At 41.0% G+C, this 24,673-nt stretch overlaps 1 protein-coding gene across 3 annotated transcripts in view; it reads left to right on the top strand.

Annotated features, from left to right (window-relative positions):
- The window catches only part of LOC101474955 (uncharacterized), a 45,196-nt gene extending 32,453 nt beyond the window's left edge, over positions 1 to 12,743 (top strand). For all 3 annotated transcript variants that reach the window (XM_004549736.3, XM_004549734.3, XM_023155226.3), the window contains exon 4: positions 11,723 to 12,743. In XM_004549736.3, coding sequence (XP_004549793.2) covers positions 11,723 to 11,912 — 190 coding nt within the window. In that variant the 3' untranslated portion in view covers positions 11,913 to 12,743. The remainder of the gene's footprint in view (positions 1 to 11,722) is intronic.
- The last annotated feature ends 11,930 nt before the right edge of the window (positions 12,744 to 24,673 follow it).

Below are 24,673 nucleotides of genomic sequence, written 5' to 3'. Positions count from 1 at the left end.
TGTAAATATTGGGTATTCATTATTTGAGTTGTGAAAGAAAAGCTATAGAGAGGATAGAGAATTATGTTAAAGTTGCACAAGGTTAAAACATCAACAACAGGTTTGCCTTTGTTTATTCTGAATTGCTGCCAAGAACTTCAGCACTTAGTTATGCAGCCAAATGTGCCGACCTTGAAAAAAGTCACATTCATATCCAAATACAAATAGCTTCAATACATCATATTGCTCTGTCGTTTGCAAAGACGTTTTTTGCTGTAAAGTGATCTCAGTGCTGATGGCGTGCGTTTAGACATTTAGCATCCTATGATTAGCATAATTATAGAGTCAAACCCTATCATGGACAGCATAAATCTGTGATGATGTGTCCCTGAGGTATTATTCATGTATCCAGTGTCTTTCATTTCTTGTTCAGTCACACAGTCTCCTTTCAGTGAGCCAGTCTCAGTCTGCTGTAGGCATCCGTCTCAGCTGGTTCTTGCCCGAGTCGGCTATCTTGTTAGTGAAGCCTGCTGTATCTTCAGATTTTTAATTAGATTTCTTCCAGACCTCTTTGAGTTTGATAAATTAAGGTCTGTAACTTACTGGTGTCACTGTGTTTCTGTCCAATACAAAAACTCCTCGGATAGCTTTGTGATTACACTGGGATCAACCCCAGTTCAGGCCTCCAGAGGAAACATGTTTCATCCAGCTGTCAATAAAGTGAATCTGACGACAACAACAAAACTTGGTTGTAACCTGGCAGTCATGCTTGTCATGCTTGAGCTCTCATCTTAATTGTCTCATTATCTTTAGATGTAAAACAATTTCTCATGATCATTACTTAATTATTTGAAGCTTTTATTTAGTTTCAAAGTGCTCCATCCCAAGATACTTATTTGAAGATGTTGTTTTCAAATGCCAGACATTTCTTAAATTTTCCCTATTACATGTCTTGAGATGCAGACACTGACTTCAGAGGAGCTATGGATTGAAATGCAACACTCTCTAAACCAAACCAGTGTCTGTATATGTACTATGTTCAATTTATATTAATGTCATCATACTCAATTAGCTGCACTTGTGAGAAAGGTGTGAATGCAGATACGTGGTTCAAATTATTGTGTGTACCAGTTATAGACAAATAAAGCATAAATGTAAGGATAGCTTTTTGGAACTATAGTACTGCTTTTCTCACAGCCAGTTTTGAACAATACAGTGCAATTAGTCTACAAATGTAGGCTAACTGGTCAATAATACTAATGATAGTACTAATAACCACTACAATACATTACAATTTTATTTATATAGCATGTTTAAAACCAGGGGGTACACCAAAGTGCTTCACAGTGAGGAATAACGGTAAATGATTACACTGAACAGTAAGTCATTAAAACAAGGTAAAATAGAGGAAACAGAGAACAAACAAAAGCATAAGTAGTGTAGAGATAGGGAGAAATCATGATTATCCAGAGAAATGAGTAGCGATAAAGCAATTAATGAGCGGTGAGAATTAGCGAGTCGGAAAAGCCAGGTTGAATAGGTACGTTTTCAAGCGTGCTTTAAAGGATTGAATAGAGTCAGAGGCACGAATGGTAGCAGGAAGACTATTCCAGAGGTTTGGTGCTACAGAGGCAAAGGCACGACGGTGCCTGGGCTGGGCCAGAAGTAACTGACCAGATGATCGTAAAGAACGGCTGGGGGTATAGAGACTGAGGAGGCCGATGAGATAGTCAGGGGCAAGGTTATTTAGGCATTTGAAAGTAAGCAGCAGAACTTTAAAATCAATACGAAATTTAATAGGCAGCCAATGTAAGTCAGAGAGCACTGGAGTAATAGAGTCAAACTTTCTAGTTCCGGTTAGGAGACGAGCCGCAGCATTCTGAACGAGCTGTAATCGGTGGAGGTGAGCGAGCTGGAGTCCAGGGTAGAGCGAGTTACAATAATCTAATCTGGAGGTCACAAAGGCGTGTATCAGTTTTTCGAGATCGTTGTACGGTATTAAGTGTTTGACCTTTGAAATTTGGCGCAATTGGAAGAAGCCAGATTTAACCACTGAGGAAACCTGTTTATGCAGCTAAAGTGAACTATCCAGGCAAACACCTAGATTACTTACAGTATCTGTAAGAAAGCAAGCAAAGGGAGGAGGGAGGTTTTATTCACCAATGATCTTGTGTTTAACAATGCCATCCCGCTCTTAGTCTCCTTGTCCTCGACAGAGGCGCGTCTCAGCGTACTTAGGTGCCTGCGTTGAGCGCGAGTCCCAGAGGTCCCAATCCAGGTCAGAAGCGGCGAGCACACCGGAGAGGTCGGATAAAATTGAAGTCCAACAGGGCAGATCCAGCGATGGCTGAGCAGTTTGAAGGGTGGCCAGCGGTGGGAGGTGAATGGAAGTTGCAGAAATTCTGGGATGGGAGAGGAGTTAGCCGCGGCATGTGCCTTAAGTAAGGCTTTATTGTGAACAAGTCAAGAGAAGATCAGTAATTCAGCTGAAGCACCACCAAATCAATGTTATACAAATATCCTAAGAGAGCGATGTGGTTGCCTTTGTAGTTCAGCATCAAAATGTCAAAGAAGTTGATCATTGCGGTGAATAATCAGCTTGTTCTATAGGAACAAACACACACCTAGCTAGCCAAGACGTCGCCTTCACAAGCAGTCAGCAACCAGATTTGTTGTTAAAAAGTACTAATGCATTACTTCCTTTATTTTGCAATAATCTGATCTATTTTTCTCACTTTATGAGAGACAGTCTGACACAACTTGTATTTTCCCAACACTTGTCCATCTATAGTTCCGTTTTTTTATTGTTTTGTGTCCAGTTTTGACGAAGGACATGATGTTGGGGTTTCACCCATGTTTGCTGGGAATATGTCCATGTGAATCCTGCCTCATGTCTGTCTTTTGGCTGTTGCTTAATTAATGTGTAAAATCAAAATGACAAATGCGCATCATGGTGCATAATTTCATTAATACTTACAACAAAGGTATTTCAGTACAATTAAAACCCCATCAAGATGAATAAAAATGTAAGTACAGTGGTCCCTCGTTCATTGCGGGAGTTAGGTTCTAAAAATAACCCGCGATAAGTGAAATCCGCTAAGTGGCCAACTTTATTTTTTTTGCAATTATTATAGATGTTTTATGGCTGTAAAACCCCTCACTACACACTTTATAAACTTTTCTCCAACAGGCTTGGACATTTTCACACTTTTCTCTATGGTTTAAACTCTAAAAGTTCAAACCTTCATAGAGAAATAAGTCCAGTATTATAGAATAAAACCAAAGGCAGCCGTGCAAAATGTTTCATCGACATTTGTCGGGGAAATGGGTGTTGGGTATACCCATATAAATGGGTATTGTTGGAGAAAACTTACAAACATACAGTACAGCACTTCAGAGTCACACGGCTATCGATCGAAGACTTAGATAAATTTGACAAGCTGAATGCATTCTGTAGTGTACAGGAGACACGGCACGAGGTGATTGACAATGGTTTACAGCCAATCACAATGCAGAACACAATGCGCTGTTTAAAAAAAAAAAAAAAAAAGCATGCAAAATTGCACCAAAAAAAAGCCGCGAAACAGCGAGGCTGCTTAACGTGAACCGCATTATAGCGAGGGACCACTGTAAACCTAATGTCTCTTGAACGCCCCCTACAAAAAAAAAGCTATTTCAAAAATAAGACTTCAGATTAATAAACTTTATTTACTTTGTTTTTTTCTATAATAGCTTTCTAAACTCAAAATACAAGGGCCTTCACAGAAACAATAGCATTTAAAAACAATCCACAAATTGTTATCATTATAGCAAGCTGTTCATAGCATTTGACTCAAATTTTCTGTTGTTCAAAAGATAGTGCGGCCTTTCGTTGTGGATAGCGTGACTGTAGAGTCCTGGTGCTATCACCAGCTGTGTTCATGTAGTTGTGTATTGTTTTCAGCTTACAAACCTGCTTCTCTCCCTCTCTCTCTCTCTCTCTCTGTGGTGGTTGGGGGAAGGGGGCGAGGGGGTCATGTGGTCACGGAGACACCTGCTGTGGTGAGAAATGGTTTGCAGTATTTTGGCAGGTGTTTATGTGTTTGTCTGTCTGCATGTGCAGAGATTGCGATATCAGATTTTCACATCACGATGATCATGGTCAAAATACTCCACTGTAATATCTCTAGAGAATTTGAAAACAATAGAAATAATGCTGTTATGTTGTATTTGTTTATGTCTGTTTTCGTTCTGGCAAATTTGACTCAAAATCCAAATACGTGGAGGTGATGAGCATCTGTGATGATAACTAATCAAGCTTTTGTTTTTAAACATGAGTTATCGCCACAGCCTTGCTCACAACTGGGCTGTAGATCATCCTGCCTGTTAAGGGGCCAGAGGCATGGTTTATCCTGGAAAGGATAAAAACCACACAGTTAACTTACAGTCATATATTAGTGGAAGAAATCCAGTACCAAGACGACATTTGAGCATGGAAGCTTCTATAGTCCTAGAACGCTGGTGATCACTGGTCAGATGCCCACCTATACTGGTGAGCTGCTACATCTGTATGTAACCATGAGGTCTGAAAGGTCAGCTGATCAGAGCTTGTTAGGCATATTTTTACACTTGTATTTGTTGTATCTTATTTTATATTGTAAAGTACTATTTAAGTAAACTTCACTATTGACTTCCTACTGACTGGTCTCAAATAGTTTTCATCATACTTGTGGGACACATCCTTCATCCTCATCTGCTGTCCTCATCAGAGCTTAATTCTTTTTTGTTTATATGTGTTACCTTTGGGCCATCTATTAAATAGATTTAAAGGTATCACCTGTTCTTTCTATGCCTACTATTTCTATGCAGATGATACACCGTTATGCTTTTTCTGTTTAGCCCAACAACAGAAACAGCCTTTCCTACTTCAATTAATGCTTCTCTGCCATTGCTAATTGGTTGTATTCAGATTTCATCCATCTCAGTTGTAGTAAAACTTAGGATCTAGTGTTTGGCACTGACATCGGCCCCATCGCCAGTAATTAGATCATCCGCTAAAAAACCTGGCGTACCAGGACGTGTGCTGAGAGACTGCGCAGACCAGCTTGCCTATATTTTCACCAGGATTTTTAACCAATCCCTTGAACAGTCAAACGTCCCACCCTGCCTCAAGACCTCCACCATAATACCCTTGCCCAAGAAATCTCATATCTCTAGCCTAAATGACTATAGACCAGTGGCACTAACCCCGGTGGTGATGAAGTGCTTTGAGAAACTTGTGCGTTACCACATCACAGCAGCCCTACCCAGCAGCCTTGACCCACACCAGTTTGCCTACAGAGCAAACCGATCGACAGAGGACGCCATAGCAACAGCACTCAATGTAGCATTAACACATCTGGAGAGGCAAGGAAGCTATGTGCGTATGCTCTTTGTGGATTATAGCTCGGCATTTAACACCATTCTTCCATACAAACTGGACGCCAAGCTAAAAGACCTAGGGCTTCCTCACAGCACCTGTAAGTGGATCAATAGCTTCCTCACCGACTGCAGACAGAGAGTGAGAGTGGGACGTTACACATCTCCAGCCCTAAATCTAAGCACTGGGTCGCCACAGGGCTGCGTGCTTAGTCCACTGCTCTACTCGCTTTATACACACGACTGCACCCCCGCCCACCAGAGCAACGCCATTGTAAAGTTCGCAGATGACACTACTGTGGTGGGGCTCATATCTGGGGGAGATGAGTCTGCCTACAGAGATGAGGTGGAGCGGCTGTCTTCATGGTGCAAGGATAACAACCTTCTCCTAAACACGAAAAAGACCAAAGAACTCATAATTGACTACAGAAGACACAAGACAGAAATCCAACCACTAATCATCAGCGACGACTGTGTGGAGAGGGTGGCAGACTTCCGCTTCTTGGGAGTCAGCATAGAGGGAAACCTATCCTGGAGTGTGAATACCTCTGAGCTACTGAAAAAGACACAACAGAGACTGTACTTTCTGAGAGTGCTTAGGAAGAACAACATCACACAGAGACTGCTGGTGTCTTTCTACAGAGCCTCCATCGAAAGCATACTAACGTACTGCATAGGCATATGGTACGCTAGCTGCACAGTGGCTCAGAGGAAAGCACTCCAGGGAGTAATCAACGCTGCCCAAAGGACAATCGGCTGCCCTCTCCTCAAACTGAAAGACCTACACAGTTCCCGCTGCCTCAAAAGAGCCCATAACATCATAAAGGACACCTCACACCCTGGACACTCCATGTTCGAACTGCTGCCTTCAGGTAAACGGTATAGAACAACATACACAAGGACTAACAGACTCAAACACAGTTTCTACCCAATTGCAATATCATGTCTCAATGCTACTAAAAGTAGATGACTTTCATTGCCCCTGTTGTCATTTGTGCCCTTGATGTTGGAAGGCTTTCAGACATGTTTTGTTGGATGCGCTAACAAATTGACTGAGTGATTGATTGTTTGAGTGATATATCAACTAGGTCGTATGTTGAGTGTCTGTATGGGGCCTTAGGCCTGGATTGCTTGGGTGTATCTACGGTATGAGAATACTGTATTTTATATGTATTTCTATCTTTTATATCCTATCATTATAGTTTTTAAGTATTTAATTATAGTTTTTAAGTATTTATCTTTTGTGATGTTGCACTGACCAGAGACATCTTTCAATTTCATTGTACCTGTGACAATGACAATAAAGAATATTCATTCATTCATCATCATATTGTTATTATTACTTATTTGCTTACTTACTTATTACAGCCTTGAAAAAATTCAGTTGCACTTTCTATGCAGTATTTCTAAGTGATGATCCTAGATACTCGTGCTTGTCGTTCATTTGACTCGAAGATCTTGAATGACTTGTACAGTATTGCTCAGTGCTGAATATTCCCATTTAATACACCTCTAGTTCCTATATTAATTATAAGCATTACGTTACTCTCTGCTTCAAGAGAAAAACCAAAACAGACATGTGGTGTAGTTACACCAGAAACATGGGTCAAACACAATATTGTAAAAGTATATACATATACAAGCAGCAGTACATGGGTCAGTGTCTGGGAAAGATTGAATTCAAGATCCCTCATCATAGTTAATGGTTTACTAAAATAGACGTGCTCAACAAATCACACCAGGCTGGATAAATTACCACCTTAAGGGAGAATGAAATGCTAGATTCAAACAACTGCCTTGGACACTCCTAACACTCTGTCTGTTTATATCCCATTACCAAGTCAGTTCAATCTGAATGTTAATCCAAAAGGAAAAGAGGCGCCTTTAAAAGTAAACGACCACAGTTTGGGACACTCTGTGACAGCAAAGCAGATGATGAGGCCATCTCAGAACAATATTACCTCATGGTGCAGCCTGTTCTCCTGAGTACTAATATTACAGATTATCTGTGCGTATCAAGGTTTTGTAAGAGTGTATGTGTGTGTGTGCATATACGTTTGTCTTTTGTTTTGCATCTGTGGGTGTGGTGGCTCAACACTTGGCTCTCACACAGAGACTGCCTGTTCATCAAACCCTGTCGTAAGGAAATGTTCGGGGCTTTTTCTTTCTTTTTTCTTGAGGGATATTCAGGACATAGGAGCGAAAATTGCAAAGATATTTCGAGTTGATTGCCTTTACGCTGCTATATTTCTGCCCAATGTCTCTCCACCACTACTCAGCAAAACCACAGAGGAGAGATAGAGAAGGAATGATGATCTCCTGCTGGTGCACTTGAATGAATGTTTTATAGATGGAAGGATGAAAAAGAGATGAAGTAGTGTCCAATCTCTATGCCTATATTTTTTTTTTTAAATTGTGGTTATAAAATATTATTTTTACCTTGTCAGTTTTTTTAATCATATTCAACCTGACTCCGTAACACACTCATTTACAGAAAGTGTCAAACACGCAGCCAAGCATCGTCTTCTTTTCCAACTGGAATTTCATCCGACTGATAGTCTGATAGTGTTAATAAAATTGTTAAGAGCATTTCAATCATTCTACTTAATTTGCTGTTAATTTTTCAAGTAGTTGATGGAAACAACCTTGAATTCTGTAACTACAAATATGCTGATTCAATCCCCTGTAGAGATGCGCTGTGGTAGTGCTCTTTGGCAAGGTCACTGTCTCCCAAACTGAATGATTATAAAAGGCAGTTTCTACAATAAATCTGTTAGGATTGGACCAGCATGTGCAAAGTAAGGTCACTCAGTGGGAATGAACGGCATACTTACACTTTAACAATGTGAAATATCATATTTTTTACGTGATCTCAGTAGACTTTCGACGGGTTTTGATGTTGACACAGAAACTCGGATGTCTGTTGTTTCAGTCACTAATAAATGTCATTACATTCATTGCTCTTGGAACTGAAGAAGCTTCTTGGATGAGAGGTGAAAAGTCTTCAAGGAAACTTAAAGAACTTCAGAAGCTTTTCTTTCTTTAGATGCTCCTTAGACAATGACTTAACTCCATATCCAGTTTAAGGGTGATATGATATAGCTATCATCCAAAAACGTCGCATAAGGTTCAGTTTGTCCTTAAACTTTGCCCTCAAGTGGACGGCAAAAGAAGCCATGTCTTTAAGAAATCAGAAAAAAATCCAGCAAAGACCTGACCTGAAGAGATGCATCGGGCCCTTCAGTTGATCCTTCTGCTGAAGCCTCAGCAGAAATGGTCTCAGCAGTAATGTGGCTTTCAGGAAGCCATTCTTAGGGAAGGGGAAAGGCTGAGGCATGCCAAATTACACAAGAACTGGGCTGAAAAGAAGTGTCAATGGGTCTCAGAGTTATGAATCAGAATTTGATCTTTTTTTAATCCAGTCAACATGTAGAGAAAGGTATAGCAATGAGTTTCTATTGCTATCTGCAAAACACGGTGGAGGCTGTGTCATGGTTTGGGCTTCCACTTCAGCTAGTTGCATTGGGGATCTTGTCAAAATGTATGGAATTATCCATGCAATATGGTTTTTGATCCGTGATGCATTGTGCAAGTGTCTGATTAGCAACATCTTCAATTTTCAGTATGATAATGATTTCAAACACACCGCCAAAGTGATAAAAGAATAACCAAAACTGTAGATCTCACATAGTGAGAGCTGCTATGATATATGGTTTGGAGATTTTTTGTTGGGAATGACCAAGAGGGACAAAATTAGAAATGAGTACATCAGAGGGACAGCTCAGGTTGTTTGGAGACAAAGTTAGAGGCAAGACTATGATTGTTATTGTATAAGAAGTACTCAACTGACCATGCAAATAAAAATAAAATTGAGACTTTAAAACATAAAAAAAAACAAATTTGCAAAAAGCAAAAACAGAGAATCATTAGCACAAGCCCTTTATGACTGCACAGTGAGTCACGCATTATCTGGAAATGATCAAAAGAAGACAGCCTACGAGGTTTCACAACAGACATGGACACCTCTGGTCAACAAAAAGGTCAGGCTGGAAAAAAGAAAGAAAGAGCCTGGAACAAAGACTGTCTGATGTGAACCTTCACAAATTAAAGCTGAAACACGGCACTTATGATGCTGTATTATTGTATTTCAGAAGGAATGTGCTAGAGAACAGAGCCCAAAGAACTAAAACATGAAACCGTTCTTTACTTAACTCACGTATATGTATATTAAAGAAGACTTTCCTTTATTCATTACTGAATAACACGTTTTTTGTGTATCTATGTGATACAATTATACCGACCAGTGCTATGTACTAATTTTATATGCCCTGTAAAATCACTGCATCCATATGTAAATCTGCTTCTTCTCTCATCTTTTTGTAAATGTCCAGAGATTGTGGCGAGCTCAGATGTGGGTGATTACCACCATAAAGCTGATCAGATCTGATCATCGCCATCATTCCTGACACTTTAAATTCAAGTGTGGCTGCGCACGCACATTATCGCTTACAGTTCCACAACTATAAGAACACCCTCAGCTCTGCTCACAGTCTGCCGCTCTGCTTCAAAAGCGTGGCCATCATCGTACGGTGTGTAAAACGCACCTAATTGCCCACGGGCTGGAGGTGTGGCGGGGCGCAGCCTCCAGCTAAAAATTTGCAAAGACGTGAGCGGAGGACAGAAGAGGAGCACGGAGAAAGAGCTGTTAGGTTCACAGCTTCCTGCCTGCCACAGTTTGTGGGCTCAGTGTGCAGATACAGTAATTAAGGTTGAGGGTGGACAGTTCCCTACGATGCGCCTTGATCACGCAGAACCGTGGACCGAGGCTATTCATTTAAACAAGAAAGGAACACAGCAGAAGCAAGACAAGAGCCACTGGGGAGCTCTATAGGGGAGCCGAGCTGTATGTTGGTACAAACAGGGAGACGTTTTATTTACTCTGTTCATTTTAGGGCAATAAAAACTGGCAGAGACAGATAGAGACATAGTCTCCATCTCGTACTTTTCTACTGACTAGTGGCTCATTTTACACAGCTCTGGAGGTTTGTTTCCAGCTGTGAAGCAGTCCCAACTGTCGCAGAGGGCTTTAGTTGAAGTGACTTTTTTTTTTTACCTGCTGTAAATATCGACGAGGGAAGAAATCCTCTTCACTGCTCTTTTTACACACTCCCACCCGTTACCTGCGCTGTGCTCCTGTCTGGAGTTTGATGTTTCATTTGTATTTTGGGGCTTTTTTTTGTTTTCTTTTTTTGTGTCTGTGCATTAGAATACCAGTGGGCCATCCAGAGTGGAGTGGCTGAGTGACTGCGGTAGTTACAAAGCCAGATGGATATGAATGCAATAGCCCTCTTTGTTCGTGCCTGGAAACTCCTGGCCTTGCTGGTGCTGTTCCTGCCTCTGCTGCTGCTGCTGAGCTCAGTGCTCCTCACTTCCTCTGCAGCACTTCTCTCATCGTATCCACATGTATGAGGGAGTCCTCTTTATTTCCAGCATCTGTGCTGTGATGAGAAACACCATCTAACTAGGCCACTGCATAATAAGCAAGAATAGCAGCAAAGTAAAATGGGGGGAAAAAAAGAAAAGAGAAGAGAAGAGAGAGGGGGGAAAGAATCAGTTCATTGGGGAAATGCTTACCCAACATGTAACTGCTGACAAAAGTAATTCAGTAAGCAAATATTGTCCTTATTCCTTTATTGCGCATGCATTCATTTATTATTGCTTACCTTTACCTTTACAGTTCTGCAGAGGTGCATCAGAGTTCACGTCTCATTCTCGCGGTCAAGCCCCTGAGCTGCGCGGTCATGTGACCTGAATGTGACTGACAATGCACCTTTGCTGACTTTTCCTTTGGAGCGCGTGTCAACTGCAGTCCTGGGGATCAGTGCTGGTGCTGCGACATTTCTGCCATCCTCAGCATTTTAGCGCTTGATTCACTTTGTCAACAGATTCATTATTGTCTGCGAGAAAGTTGTAGATGTGGGTCTCATTATCTCCTTCTTGCTTCAGTTTGATGCTTTGTCGTACGCGTTCTTTCCGGTAAATCACGCTGTTTAAAGCAGGTTTAAGTACCAGTTGTGTAATTTAGCACAACACATTTGGTCGAGCCCATGGGGGGGCCGGGGCAAGCTCCCCTCTGCTTTATGAAACCTCAGCAAGTGAGTTTCAGCTTAATGTATTGTTTCCAAATAACTGCCATCAAGGTCGTGCAGCCAACTTTAGAGGTCATATGTTGCGTTCACTGGTTGTTTCTGCTGCCCCCACATGGCCATCAAGTCAGTTATTGCAGGTCTAAATGTGAATTACGGACACTTTTCTGAACTGCCTATGTTTCCCTTTCTATCTCCAGTGTAGAGCATGACTTTCGCCTGCAGGAAGGGCAGGTTGTACGCACGTGGAAGGTGGGCGACCCTCCAGAAGGCTCGCCACAGACACCCACACCCCAGCCCACGACACCTCACCAACAGGACTCCCCACAACCAGTGCGACCCCCTGCCACCACCAAGAAGAACCGGAAGAAGTGCTTCTGGTTCCTCTGAACACCGAGAGGATGGAGACATTTTTATACTATAATGCACTGAGTAACGATCTTAAAAAAAACAAAAAAAAAACAAAGAAAAAAAGATTACCTGCAGAGATTTGTTTAAAGGGACAAATGTTAAATGAACGGGTGGATTAAAATGCAAATGTACAACTGTGGGTGGAGAAAGAGCTACAAAGGTTACAATTTAAGCTGTTTCTGCTGGAGTCTAAAATAATGGTTTGACTGGGAGGCACATGTTGTTACTGCTCTTAAAATGCCTCTTCAACACTCACAGGTCTGACACCGGTGCAGGGAAGTAAAAAGTGCTGAAGTCAAATAAAAGTAAAAGTTCAGTCCACAATATGACTCACGGTTAGGAAGCAATTAGGAGATATAAAAAGAATATATAGCGGCTAAGGGGCACAGCACGAGCGGCAGTATAGCAGATACCATGGAGCATATTTATAAATGATGTAATGAACAGAGTTTTATGGGCAAAGAGATAAAGAGAAATAGGACTTATCATCATCACTGGACTAATGAGGGTCAGAACACCAGCTTTTATATCCAGAGACATTTAAAAAAAGAGAGAGCGAGAGAATTATTATGACCTGTATTTAAAAGTTTTATTATAATGTAATTGATGAAAATAAAAAAAAGACACTACATGTGTCTACATGCACACATGCCAACACACAGAAGAGCAAATAAATCGACATATTTACATAAATAAAGGCATATATGACTTGAGAGAATGGTGAGTTGAGTTCTGTATATGTCAGAGCCGTTTTGCTTGGATGCTATATTTCAGATATGGATTACTGCTAAATAAAAGTATTTTACCACAGCTCCTTGGTATCTCTTGTCATTCAGACTTCAGTGTGCTTTTTGCCCATCACAGTGCACAGTGGAATTATTGTGTGTATGGTTTTCACTTTAGCGTAAGTAGCAGTGTCCGGTTTGGGAGTTGAGTCATAGACTGTGTATAAATGATAGTCACTGTGACATCCCCCATATGTTTGAAGTTTCAAAATGATACTCTACAGAGATTACAGTTTAGATTACAGGCTATACCTGGACAGGTTGCAGTACGATCAGATAATTCAACATTTAACATTGCCAGAACGTTTGCTGGGTCTCCCAGCACAGTCTCAAGAGCATGGATTTCTGGAGATTCCAGGAGACAGGCTATTACTACTATTTATAACCCATCAGCAGACTGGCATTTGCGAACTTATGTAAGGAGGGAGAGGATGAGCAATGGCAGAGATACAAAATGACCTCCAGCAGGCTACAGGTGTCAATGTCTCTGACCAAACAATCAGAAACAGACTGATAGCCTCTGTGTTAGCTGCCCAGTACAATGGAGCCCGACTGGCATTTGCCATAGAATACCAAAACTAGCAGCTCCACCACTTCCACCAAATCAATTCCATCTGACATCCTTTCATTCCAAACACATTACCCAGTCCATATTTGGGTAAATATCAAGCATGATTTCTTCCCCCATTGAGATCTTCAGTTTTTTTTCAGCAGTTTATATTTGAATGAGAGGTGCCTTATCAGCAAGCTGCATCACTCAGACACAGAATTACCCGATCAGTGCTAACATGTTCTGTAACTAAAATAAAAACTGAATTTTATTCCGTGAAGGGAAAAACTGCATTACAGAGTTAAGGGACTGCTGTTGTTTCTAATTTGACAGGTATCCATATTGACTCTCAAACAAATGTAGCTCCAAATGGCACAAAAAACACATGGACAGTGGAGAAGTCCAGTTTAGTGAATCAAAAAAGCTGCTGGCATTGACACAATCCCCTTACTTTCGCACCAGTCTGTCACACCAAGCCACCACTCCCCTAATAATGCACAGCTTTAAGCCATAACATAATTGAAATTTACATTTTATTGTAAAACAACAAACATACAACAGGATGGTGTGTGGAGACAAAGCACTGCCAACAACACCAACAAAAACCCAACAATAAATAAATAATAATTATGTTAAAAAGAGGAATAAGAAGAGGGAAAAAGACATATTTGGTTCTAGTGTCAGGGTTACGATTGAGTTATGATTAGATGTCCTCACTAAGATATGAAAATGTGTGTATTTGTGTGTGTGTGTTGCAATTATACAGATGTGCTGAGTAGCTGTATGAAAGTGCTATATGTGGATGTGTGAGGCTCTGTTCAGTCTAGAAAATCATATTTTTGAGATGAAATATATATAAATATATGTCCAGACAAATAAATTACTACACACACACACACACACACACACACGACAGCAACAACAACAACTATGTGTTGTGCTTTAGAAATGCATTGTATCTTTTATATGCAACATCTCACTAATTTAGTTACCCCCAGTTTTCAAATAATTTCAATGAAATTGTAATATTTAAATGTGTTAGCCGAGCAGAGAAAATGAATGAAGTCATTTAAGAATGGAGCATGGGTATCACTGATTATTATTAGGCATTTATCACTTCTAAGAAACAATCACTGTTGACTTCTAGGAACATTTCTAAGACATCAAAAAGAGGCGAGTCTTCAGTCCTCAGATGGCAGCTCCGACAGCCCACTTTTGTGGACACTCCAGGGCAAGTCTCGGGAAATTAAGCCTCAGCTGTTTGATGGCTGTGAGAAGCCCCAAATATTACTACTTAGTAATTCATGACACACATAAGCTGCTTCTGCGAGGCTCTGAGGTGGTGTGAGATCCTGGCCTAATTTATTCCAAACTTCGGAGTTCTAGCGTTAGCTCTCAGTTTTGTTTGCCTGCTTGTTTGGATTTGCACAACAACTGGCAGTTTCCACTTTGCCTCGAACAAAGCAGTTAGACACAGACTGTGCTTTGTTTCTGCAGGGGAGAGTTATTGGAGGGGAAAGCTGTTTCAGGATATTTCAGGATGTCCACAGCTCTTTATGTACTGGACACGTATCTGCTACATCCTCCCCCCCACTCGCTCAAGACAAGAGTATATATGTACATATGCACAGATAAGTGCAGACACACACTGTTTTAAGCAGTTTTAAACTCCCAGTAGAGGTGGGCAGATTGATCCAAATCAATAGTAGCAATGCCAGTGGTGGTATTGGTATTGGATCGATTCTAATGCGGTAGGATCAATACTTTGTTTCTATCCTCTATTCCTTTTTTTCTTTTGGGGGGGGGGGGGGGGGGGGGGGGGTAAGGAAAATATACTTAAAACATGCACTATGAAAAATGTCTAAATAATGTTTTATTAATGTAAAACATTTTAACCAGAAGTGCTTCACAGACAGCCACAATAGCAGATCTCCAAAAGATTTTTATTTTTTGTTTTGGGGTCTTTTTGTCATGTGTTTCCCTGTTCATTGGAATTCTTCCTTTACTGTGAACAGACATGTGCCAGACATTGTATTAATACAATTTAAAATGTCACATCAGTAGTTTAGTGGTAATTAAAGTTTGTTCAGAGTTTACAAACCGATGATGATTCATCTCATAAGTCATGACACACTGCTCTCCCCATAAGTTTATTAAGTTAAAAGTATTGGTACTGGTATCGCCAATACTGGCCCTGTATATACTTATTGGATCAACACCAAAATCTGCAGTATCGCACATCACTACCCCCCAATGTTCACTGACAAGCCGAAAAGCTCGCTCTGCACGTGCATATAAGCAACAAATTCACAAACACAAACTCGGCCGCATACGCAACTGCACACATTCTCGCAACTACACACACGCACACAGGCACTCACATCCAATCTCACAGCTAACATATTGTTCTCAGACCAACACAATGCATTATCTCCCCCACAGTTGTTCCTCTCTCCCTCACAACCGGGCACACGCTCCATCCTGGTAGCTCTGTGTGTGCCGTGCAATGCTGAGAGGAGTGTAGCGTTGTCAGTCATTAATCTGCTACAGCACAGCCTGTAATCCTGATGACAGAGCGGAGCGGGCTTACAGAGAGCAGAGAGGATCTGAGCCCAGCCTGGAGTGGGGAACAAAGGAGCCAGAGAAGACTGGCTTTGAATCTATAAAGAGAAAGGAAGTGTGTGTGAGTGTGTGTGTGTGTGAGTGTGTGTGAGTGAGTGTGTAAGGATTCTGAGGTGAGGTCGGTAACTATTTTGTCAGCACTGCTGCAGTGTTATTCAAGAATGCTGGCACACACAAAAGCTACACATGGAAAGCTACCCTGGCTGCCGGTGTGTCACACTGACATATAAGATAAAGCGCCTCTGGTCCAGGCTTGTCTGCAGAGAAATGTGAGAGAAGAAGCTTATTTCAACGGCCTCTTCAAAGAAACATCAAGGGTCAAAGTTGGCTCACGCAATTCGGTGCAACATCAAGGAGGCTGAAAATGAAGGAGGGGTGGTGGTGGTGGGGGGGCATGTCTGGAGGCATCAACAAGCATGCATAATGGGCATGTGAAAACAACCGGCCCTACACGCTGAGAGGAAGCGGTAAAGCTATTACTGCATGAATCATTGAGCTTCGGCTGCTACTTTGCCACATTACAACTAAAGAGGTCATTTCGCAGTCACTCAGAGTGAGAAGTCAAGAGGTGCAGCAGCCTTAACCTGTCCGCCGGTCCTGCAGCGAATATTGTTTGGAGGCTAATGCAATAAATGATGCAACATAAACTGTCTTCTCTCAATGACTTAATAATGATGCTGATAAACAAGCCCCAGAGTTGCAATGATACTTGAAAGTACTTTCTTTTCTTTGAACTGAGAAAGAAGCCTCATTAGTGACCAAATAAAAGAAAAATATGGATTGAATGCGGACCTGGGGATCCAAATTAAAACACACACACACACACACACACACCGACTGACACAATGCCTGGGCACATCCTCTGGCTTATCTTTGTAGATTTCAGAGGCACTACACACAAACGCACAGTTATATTTATGAGCGCATGCATCAGTTGGAAATGGTAAATAATGAATTAAAAAGTACCCATTTCAAGACGACCTGCCAAGTTTCTGAGTCAACTGCGATAGCTGCATATTGGTTTAATAAAATATGAGCTAAATTCTCCCCTGGCACTGATGCAAAAAAAAAAAAAAAAGGCAGGGTGGGGGCAATGTAACGTAAACACGCCGTGTCTGGGGCTGAGAAAGGACTCAAAGTGGTTCTGTGACATGAAGGGTTTTCGAGGGTTTTTCCAGCTGTGGAGAGAAATGTGATGGGATGTCCTCGGCACACGCTGAGGTAACAGGAAAACAAAAAAAAAAAAGAAGGAAAATTCCAACCAGCTGAATTCGTTAATAATCTATTTGGCTCTGTTCTGGACATCTTCCACTCAGAGGAAAACCTCAGAGAAGGCACACGCAGCAGAGATCTTAAGAAAGAGTGGGATGATATGTGACAAGGGGGCCCTGACTGAATTCATGCTGGAGGAGGTTCAGAAGAGCCAGACCAACTTCCCAATAGTATACAATATTAGCTTTGGAGGAACACCTACGTAGGAGCTGTTCTCATTAAAATGGTTTTAATTCCTTTCCCTTCTAATGGCTTTCTCTATAGTTTGTGTTATTTAAAGCTCTTTGCATTTTTGAACCCCCCTTCCTTAAGACTGAGCATATTTATGCCACAAATCAAACACACTGGAATTCGACTTTCAGCTGCTTCCTTAATCACAATGGGGTGCCACAGCAAGAAGCTCCACATTTCTTGACAGAATTTTTTGTACACCAGACACAATCCCCAAATGATTTGTGCCTCCTGCCGGAATCGAACTGGCAATCATTCATTTGATAGGAAAACATAAACCACTTCACTGTGGAGCCTCTGCACTAGGGTTTTAGTAGTTGTAGTAAAACTAATATCAGGTTTTTAGGGCCGAAACTTGTTTTTATGTCTCTTTGAGTTGCCACGGTGTGGGGTCATTTGAGATTTGCATGCCTTTTTTATTTTATATTCGCGTACGTGACACTTGGTCATGTTGCAGCCAATAATCAGTCTTGTGTGAAAAAGCTTTCTCCACATCTAAAAGGAGTCACTCTGCCCACGCTGTGGCAAATATATATATATATATATATATTTTTAATGTGCAGGGGTATCCTACAAAAAGGTTGAAGGCTGTCTTCGGCAGTTCCCCCTTAAGTGCTGTTTCTTACATGACATTTTGGACAGTGGAAATTGCAGGCTGGAAGTGCTTTTCCTATCTTTTTAAAGGCTCCCACTGCCATTGATTAGCCTTATTTTAGAGCCCCTTAGGCATTTGGCTAGAGAAGCCTGTTGTAGCAAAGCATTTCCGTGAGGTTTGAAGAGAGAATTTTTAAAAATATTTCCAATCACGCTTCTTTATAATGTGAGACGTTTGCTTGTGCAGAAAGGACATACAAGAGACAGGAATGTCTTTCACAGAGACGTTTATTGAGGTCAATAGAGTGCAGCAGAACAAGTTAACATGTGTCAAGCCACTGTCACTCTGGAAGCCTTCCTGACAACAAGGTGCACATTTCACAAAGTGTATCCGTTTCTGAGCATTCCGCGTTCCTCACTGTCTGGATCCAAGATGTTACACATGTGGTGAGCCCGTTGAGACAGAGAATGTGAAACTATGCAAGGTCTTCCTCCCCAGCATAGAAGCGAGTAGCTCTGAAGGTACCAGATGCTGAATCATTACATTCCTCCACGTCTGGCTGTTTCACTGAACGGCTCTGGTACAGTAATTGGCCTCTGAGAGACTCCTCATCAGAGTGACCCCTTGTGCTTTTTGACCTCTCTTACAAGTCTTTAGGAGTAAAAGTGTAATGAATTGTTGAGGCTTCGAGTGCATCACTAGCCTAATATTACTTTGAATAAAATGCAACATTAATGTATAACTGCATGAAGAATTTCTAGAAGGTTGGTTCAAAGAACAAATAAAACTAGAAAGTGCATTTTCTGAAGAAACTGCAGTGTGAATGCAGTTTCTTCTATACGGAATAGATAAAATATAATAATAAAGATTAGAAGAACAATACTGTGAATGCTTTTCAAGCATTCACACTAATAAAAACAAAAAAAATGGTGATAAAAACTGTCTGCCTGTTTCAATCTTTGAACATAAGATGTCAACAATGTAGATTTATGATTTATGTGTTGGTTTCATTAAACCATGCAAACCTATACACAATGCCAGAGAAAAGGATTTTTTCATGTTTATCACTCAGCTGATTTCCTGTTTTACATTTTTTTCCATTGGCTCTCGTGCAGACTTGGTAGTTTTAGTTTGTTTCTTTTCCACACAAGTTCCATTCACCACCTCTTCACCAGCTCCTTTACTAAGCTCTTCCTTATAGCTACTGTGCGCAGCCTCACCCTACTTGTCAGACTGTCTATGAAGCCATTGTTGTCCAGCTGTTCAAACATTTCCTTGAGCAGTTCCTGTCTATTTTTCCTTGTGCATGCCTGTTTGTCTGCTCTTTGAGTTATCATCTTTTTTTCTTCCTTTTTTTAGTCTCGTTTGATTTCTGCTTTTGCTTCCTCCCTTGCTGGATCTGTTTGCTTCTCCCGATCACCTTTCTTGCCATTAAAAAATTTGGATTTTGGACTTTTGCATTTGCGTTCTTCCATTTCAGATCACGCGCATCCTCTTGGAGGCTAACGCCACAAAACTTGTCCTCTCGATGTTACTGATGTGCTTGTTCCCTAGTTCCCTGCTTGTACCCGCACTGTTAGTGGCAAACACTCGCGTCTTCAAAATGGCATGTCATGCAGCAAAACCCATGATGCCACACAACAGAGCATACAAAACAGCAAGAACAGTTGAACAAAGAGGAAGAGTTCACGCCTGTGCTGCCTGCAGGGCAGTCAGTGTGCTCAGGAACACGTTTGACAATTATTTTCAGGGGAATATGTCACTGCTTGAGAAGACTTTTCTGAACATCAAAGTCGGTCTCTCTGAAGACATGTTAGATAACTTCAAAGTCTTGTGACTGCTTTGCCAAGAGGTGCTTTCCCTTTGTTTTGCTCAGCTAGTTTTGTTTTCCATTTCATTGTGCAGCAGATGATAAAGACTGTGAGTCCACGTTGCATCATGGACCTGCTCTCTGTAATTTACCGCTCAAGGTCTGAACAGGCATCGGGCGAGACTTTAACCACCAAAATATTCTGACAGGTAGGTACGCGAGGAAGAAGCTCCGAGAAGGTCTTTTGAAGCTGTGCCATTTCTTTCTCTCTCTTTTTTTCTTACTTTGAAAGCATCATGAAGCGAGATGCCATGATGAAATTACATTATAATTTTGTAATTTACAAATTTTTGTCTGATTGCACATCAAATCTATCATTCTAACTATTTTTTTTTCTCCCTAAGGTTGTTATTTTGAAGGCAGCAACGATATTGTCCAAGAATTACTATGACCTTCAGGTTACACGGAACACAAGAGAACGGATGCTCCAGACAATATTTTTCTTTATCTAACAAGATTTTTTTCTTTTTTGTGAGACCTTCCTTTCATTCCTCAAAGAAAATCTGAACAAATAAATGCTGCCAAAGTCTCTGGATGATAAAGGTTTTTAAACGGGAAATGTATATAAGTATGTATGAATACAAAGTGCAGTATGGCAGAAGGGAACAGCTGCTCCCTTTTCAGAAATGATCAGCTGTTGTGCTGCCTTTATTTCCCACGGCATCAAAACAGCAACTAGAGGCTGAGGCCTATACGTCTTCTTAATTAGTAAGTCATCCTCCAACAATATCCTGCATACATGCTGTTATGAACCTCATCTACCTGCTGCACATATACTAGGTCTCTAGTGACATGATTATATGACTGATGCCGAGGCATTAATTGGAATTACTGTGAGTGTCGGTGGATGTTATAGAAACATCTCTGCATATTGGCCTTGAGCCCATTCAGGCAAAATAAAATCACAGTATGAAATACATAGCGTGAAGTGGAAAACGAAGCACCCGTTCGTCCAATCTTTGCCTGTCGAGCACACTAAGCATGGTCTGAAATTTGTGTTTGAGTTTGAGTATTTATGGGATTTGTGAAGCTTTGGTTTAAGTTTTCATGAGTAAAACAAAGCAGTGTTGTGCACATTTGACTTACGCTGTGTAGTTAGAAATGAACAGCGGGACTGTGGGAAAATAAAAGAATGGCAGGACGGCTGTTTTTAGCAGCTTTTTGTCTGATGTAAGTCAAGAAAAGGCTCCGGCTCTTCTGAAATAAAGCATAATGATTCGACTAACAGGAACACACTGAGACATGCTGTGTCGCATATTCTTGTTAATCATCCTCTGGTTCCTATCATCCCCTGCCATTTGCATTTTTTTCATGTAATAAAGTATTGTAGAAGTATAAAACATGGAATAATCGCTTACTTTGGCTCTGGATGAGAGGATTTGTTTTATCTGTAGTATGCTGCAATGTAACTAAGGCAACTGAGCTATCCAACTTTGCAGATCACACAGATTATTTCAGTTAGTTCATCTCCTTCTTCAAAATTTTCTTCACTTTAATCTCAATACTAAACAAGTTAAAAAAAAAGTTTTGTTATGTATGGTGGTGAGAAAAAAGCTTCTGCTTGGACTTGATCTTTGATGTCAGCTGCTGCAATCAAGCACCTAGCCATGCAAATGTAGCATAGCCTCCTCTGGCATTGACATCAGCATAAACAGTGTGCACTGGGAGTTTCACTGTATGGGTTTCCATGGCCATCAGTTCCAGTAGGTGTAACATATCAGTGTCCCAGTACTGATGTCTGGTCTTCGTTAACATTACAAATGATACAAATAGGTGTATTAGCACAGGCTTCAAAAACAGGCTGATAACATCAACAGAAAAACTGAGAGGCGTAGGTTAGCGTTTCAAAAACAAAAAAATCAAACAAGTAGAAAACGTTTTATTTTAAGCTGGAAGAGGTAACTATGGCGTCTTAAAGAGTTTAGATGAGGAGTAGGTAGACAAAATTTTGTTTCCAGAGTGCCACACTGACTTTGATAAAGCAAGAAAAGGACTGCATGGTGGAAAAATGGCCTGTATTTGTATAGCGCTTTACTTAGTCCCTAAGGACCCCAAAGCACTTTACACTACATTCAGTCATCTACCCATTCACACACTGGTGATGGCAAGCTACATTGTAGCCACAGCCGCCCTGGGGCGCACTGACAGCAGTGTTGCCAACTTAGCGACTTTGTCGCTATATTTAGCGAGTTTTCAGACCCCTTAGCGACTTTTTTTCTAGAAAAAAAGTCGCTAAAAAAGACGTGAAAGCGCGTATCTCTTTTACTCTCAACAAGCAGCGGGTGCTGTAACGCAGTCAGTTCTTTTACTCTTTTACTCTTATGCTGTTTTGTGGATCACAAGGTTTAAAACTACTTATAAACACACACACAAAGTAACTCCACCAGAGTGCCTATTTCGGGTCACTTTTGCCGGTCCAAGCCCGGGTAAAGGAGCAGGGTTGGAATTGTGACATTAAAAAAACAATAATTGCTAAAAGAAATTTAATTTGTAGTTCTAAATAAACTCTAAATGCATTTAGGACGTTTTTTACTCACTTTATGTCTCTTCCACGATGTTATTTCTCTCTCCAACAACATAGGTTACAATTAGATTAGCATGACCAATTATGCAAATTAGGCGATGACGTCATTTAGCGACTTCTAGCGACTTTTAGGACAACCAATAGCGATTTTCCTTACTGAGGAGTTGGCAACACTGACTGACAGAGGCGAGGCTGCCTGACACTGGCGCCACCGGGCCCTCTGACCATCACTAGTAGGCAACAGGTGAAGTGTCTTGCCCAAGGACACAACGACGAGACTGTCGGAGCCGGGGCTCAAACCGACAACCTTCCAATTACAAGGCGGACTGCCAACTCTTGAGCCACAATCACCCCATAAAGAAACTCAAATCGTGATTTCAAAAAAATATCACCTAAATGCTTTAAGAACATTTAGCCTACATCTCTTCAGGTGTTTCACATTCACCACTGTGTAGGTCACTGTTGAAACACATTGGACTGGAATAGAGTTAAACAGCAGAGCAGACTTGTTGCAGTTATTTGTTTCAAGATTCCTCTGTATGCTGCTCTTTCTTATTGATTTTTTTTGAGGGGGGCTGTTTTGTTTTGTGGGCTGGATTGAGATAGTTGGCTGGGTGGTTCCTGTCCTCAGGCCATATTTTGCCTATGTGTGGTTTAGATGCTCAGCCCACAGTTAAACAAACTGCTGATAAATGAAAACAGCTTATATCTATGGCTACTCCTTTCAAGCTGGCTAACATATGTAACCTATCATGATGTACCTTTCACTGAGCATGGTATCCATGAGAGGTAAATATAGGGGAGCTCTCTGCTCTTCAACCAAATATCAACCTGTAAGCAAAATAGCCACCGAGATACTCTTTGGAAGGACTAGTCACGCCCAGAGTGGTCAGTCTGTAAGCTATAAGGTTGTGCTCGTCTCGCTCTGTGTGCTAACGCTGTAACTGATTGGTAAATGGTAAGTGGACTGGATCTTATATAGGGCTTTTCTACTCTACCTGACCACTAAGAACTTTATACAACATGCCTCACTCCCCCATTCGTACAGCCACTGCTTCTTTGGTGAAGTGCTTTCTATCTAACGTTCACACACATTCACTCTCTGATGGATGCATTAGAGAGTAACTTGGGGTTGGTATCTTGCCCACCCTTCCTATTCTTCAGCATGCATCTTTTGTTTCTCAGCCATAGACAGTATAAAATATGTACTGTACATAGCCACTCTGACATCCCCTATTAGTTTTGGACATTTTGTTTTGAACCCTCAACACTAACATTTTGGCTGTTGTTAATGCTAATTCTTCAGGTAATGCTAGTTAGCTTGGTTAGCAAGCTATGTCCACAAATTGTATGCATGCAACACACAGACATAATAATTTGGCTAATAAAAGATAGACAAATAATCAAGAACAATTAATAATATTAGTAAGATAATTCAGTAAAAAGTCTCACAATGGCACAAATACAGCAGAGAGATCCACTTCAGTTGCTCGGATTAATGGAGTTGAGGCCTAGCAGCACCTGCTGGCTAGAGCTGCCTATGCCTTGATATCTCTAACTCAATCATCCAAACAGGTAAGTCACAAAAGAATTCAACTTAAATATACCACCTAGAGCAGGGAGGATGTCATTTTACATCATTGGCCATCTATCAAGACTTTTCAGGCTTGAACTGTAGAGCATAAATGTGTAAAATTACAGAAAAAACTTCCAGTATTTCATCGTTCATTGCCCAGATGGTCCTGCAATTATGAAGTGAAAATGTTGATGTTGTTGTTTCTATTATGTTTCTGTCTATTGCTTAATGAAAGTACAGGTCAAACTTATGCCAACAGGGTCTTTTTCCTCTAATATATATCACGTCTGATTACTTGAGCTTTCTATTTTTTTTTTAAATACAGACAGCTCATTCATTTTACAGTATTTGCAAAGAGTAAAGAAAAGAAAAGATCTATAGAAGTAAAGTATAACCCACAGATCAGATCCCAATAAAGGACAGACTGTAGCTGATCCCCGGCCTCCATATTGAAGTAATTTGATAGAAGCTTGTAGTCAGTGAAGGAGTCAAGTCTTCACAACTTCAGCCGGCAGAACATCGGGTGCATCCTGCGTCTTTGAGCCAGCGGATTTCCCGCAATGAGAAGCATCTGCAGCAGAACAGAGTGCGGGGACAGCTCGTGAAACACCTATTTACCGAGAGAAATAAGCAGCAATGGCGCGTTTTATTGCGCTGTGGATGGGAACTCTCCTCCAGCTTTGCCACGCAACGATTTATACAAACGACTGGGCGA

Source organism: Maylandia zebra, linkage group LG7 (assembly GCF_041146795.1).
Source record: "Maylandia zebra isolate NMK-2024a linkage group LG7, Mzebra_GT3a, whole genome shotgun sequence".
Taxonomy (NCBI): domain Eukaryota; kingdom Metazoa; phylum Chordata; class Actinopteri; order Cichliformes; family Cichlidae; genus Maylandia; species Maylandia zebra.
The sequence above is the reverse complement of the archived record's forward strand: the minus strand, read 5'-3'. Positions and strand labels throughout refer to the sequence as shown.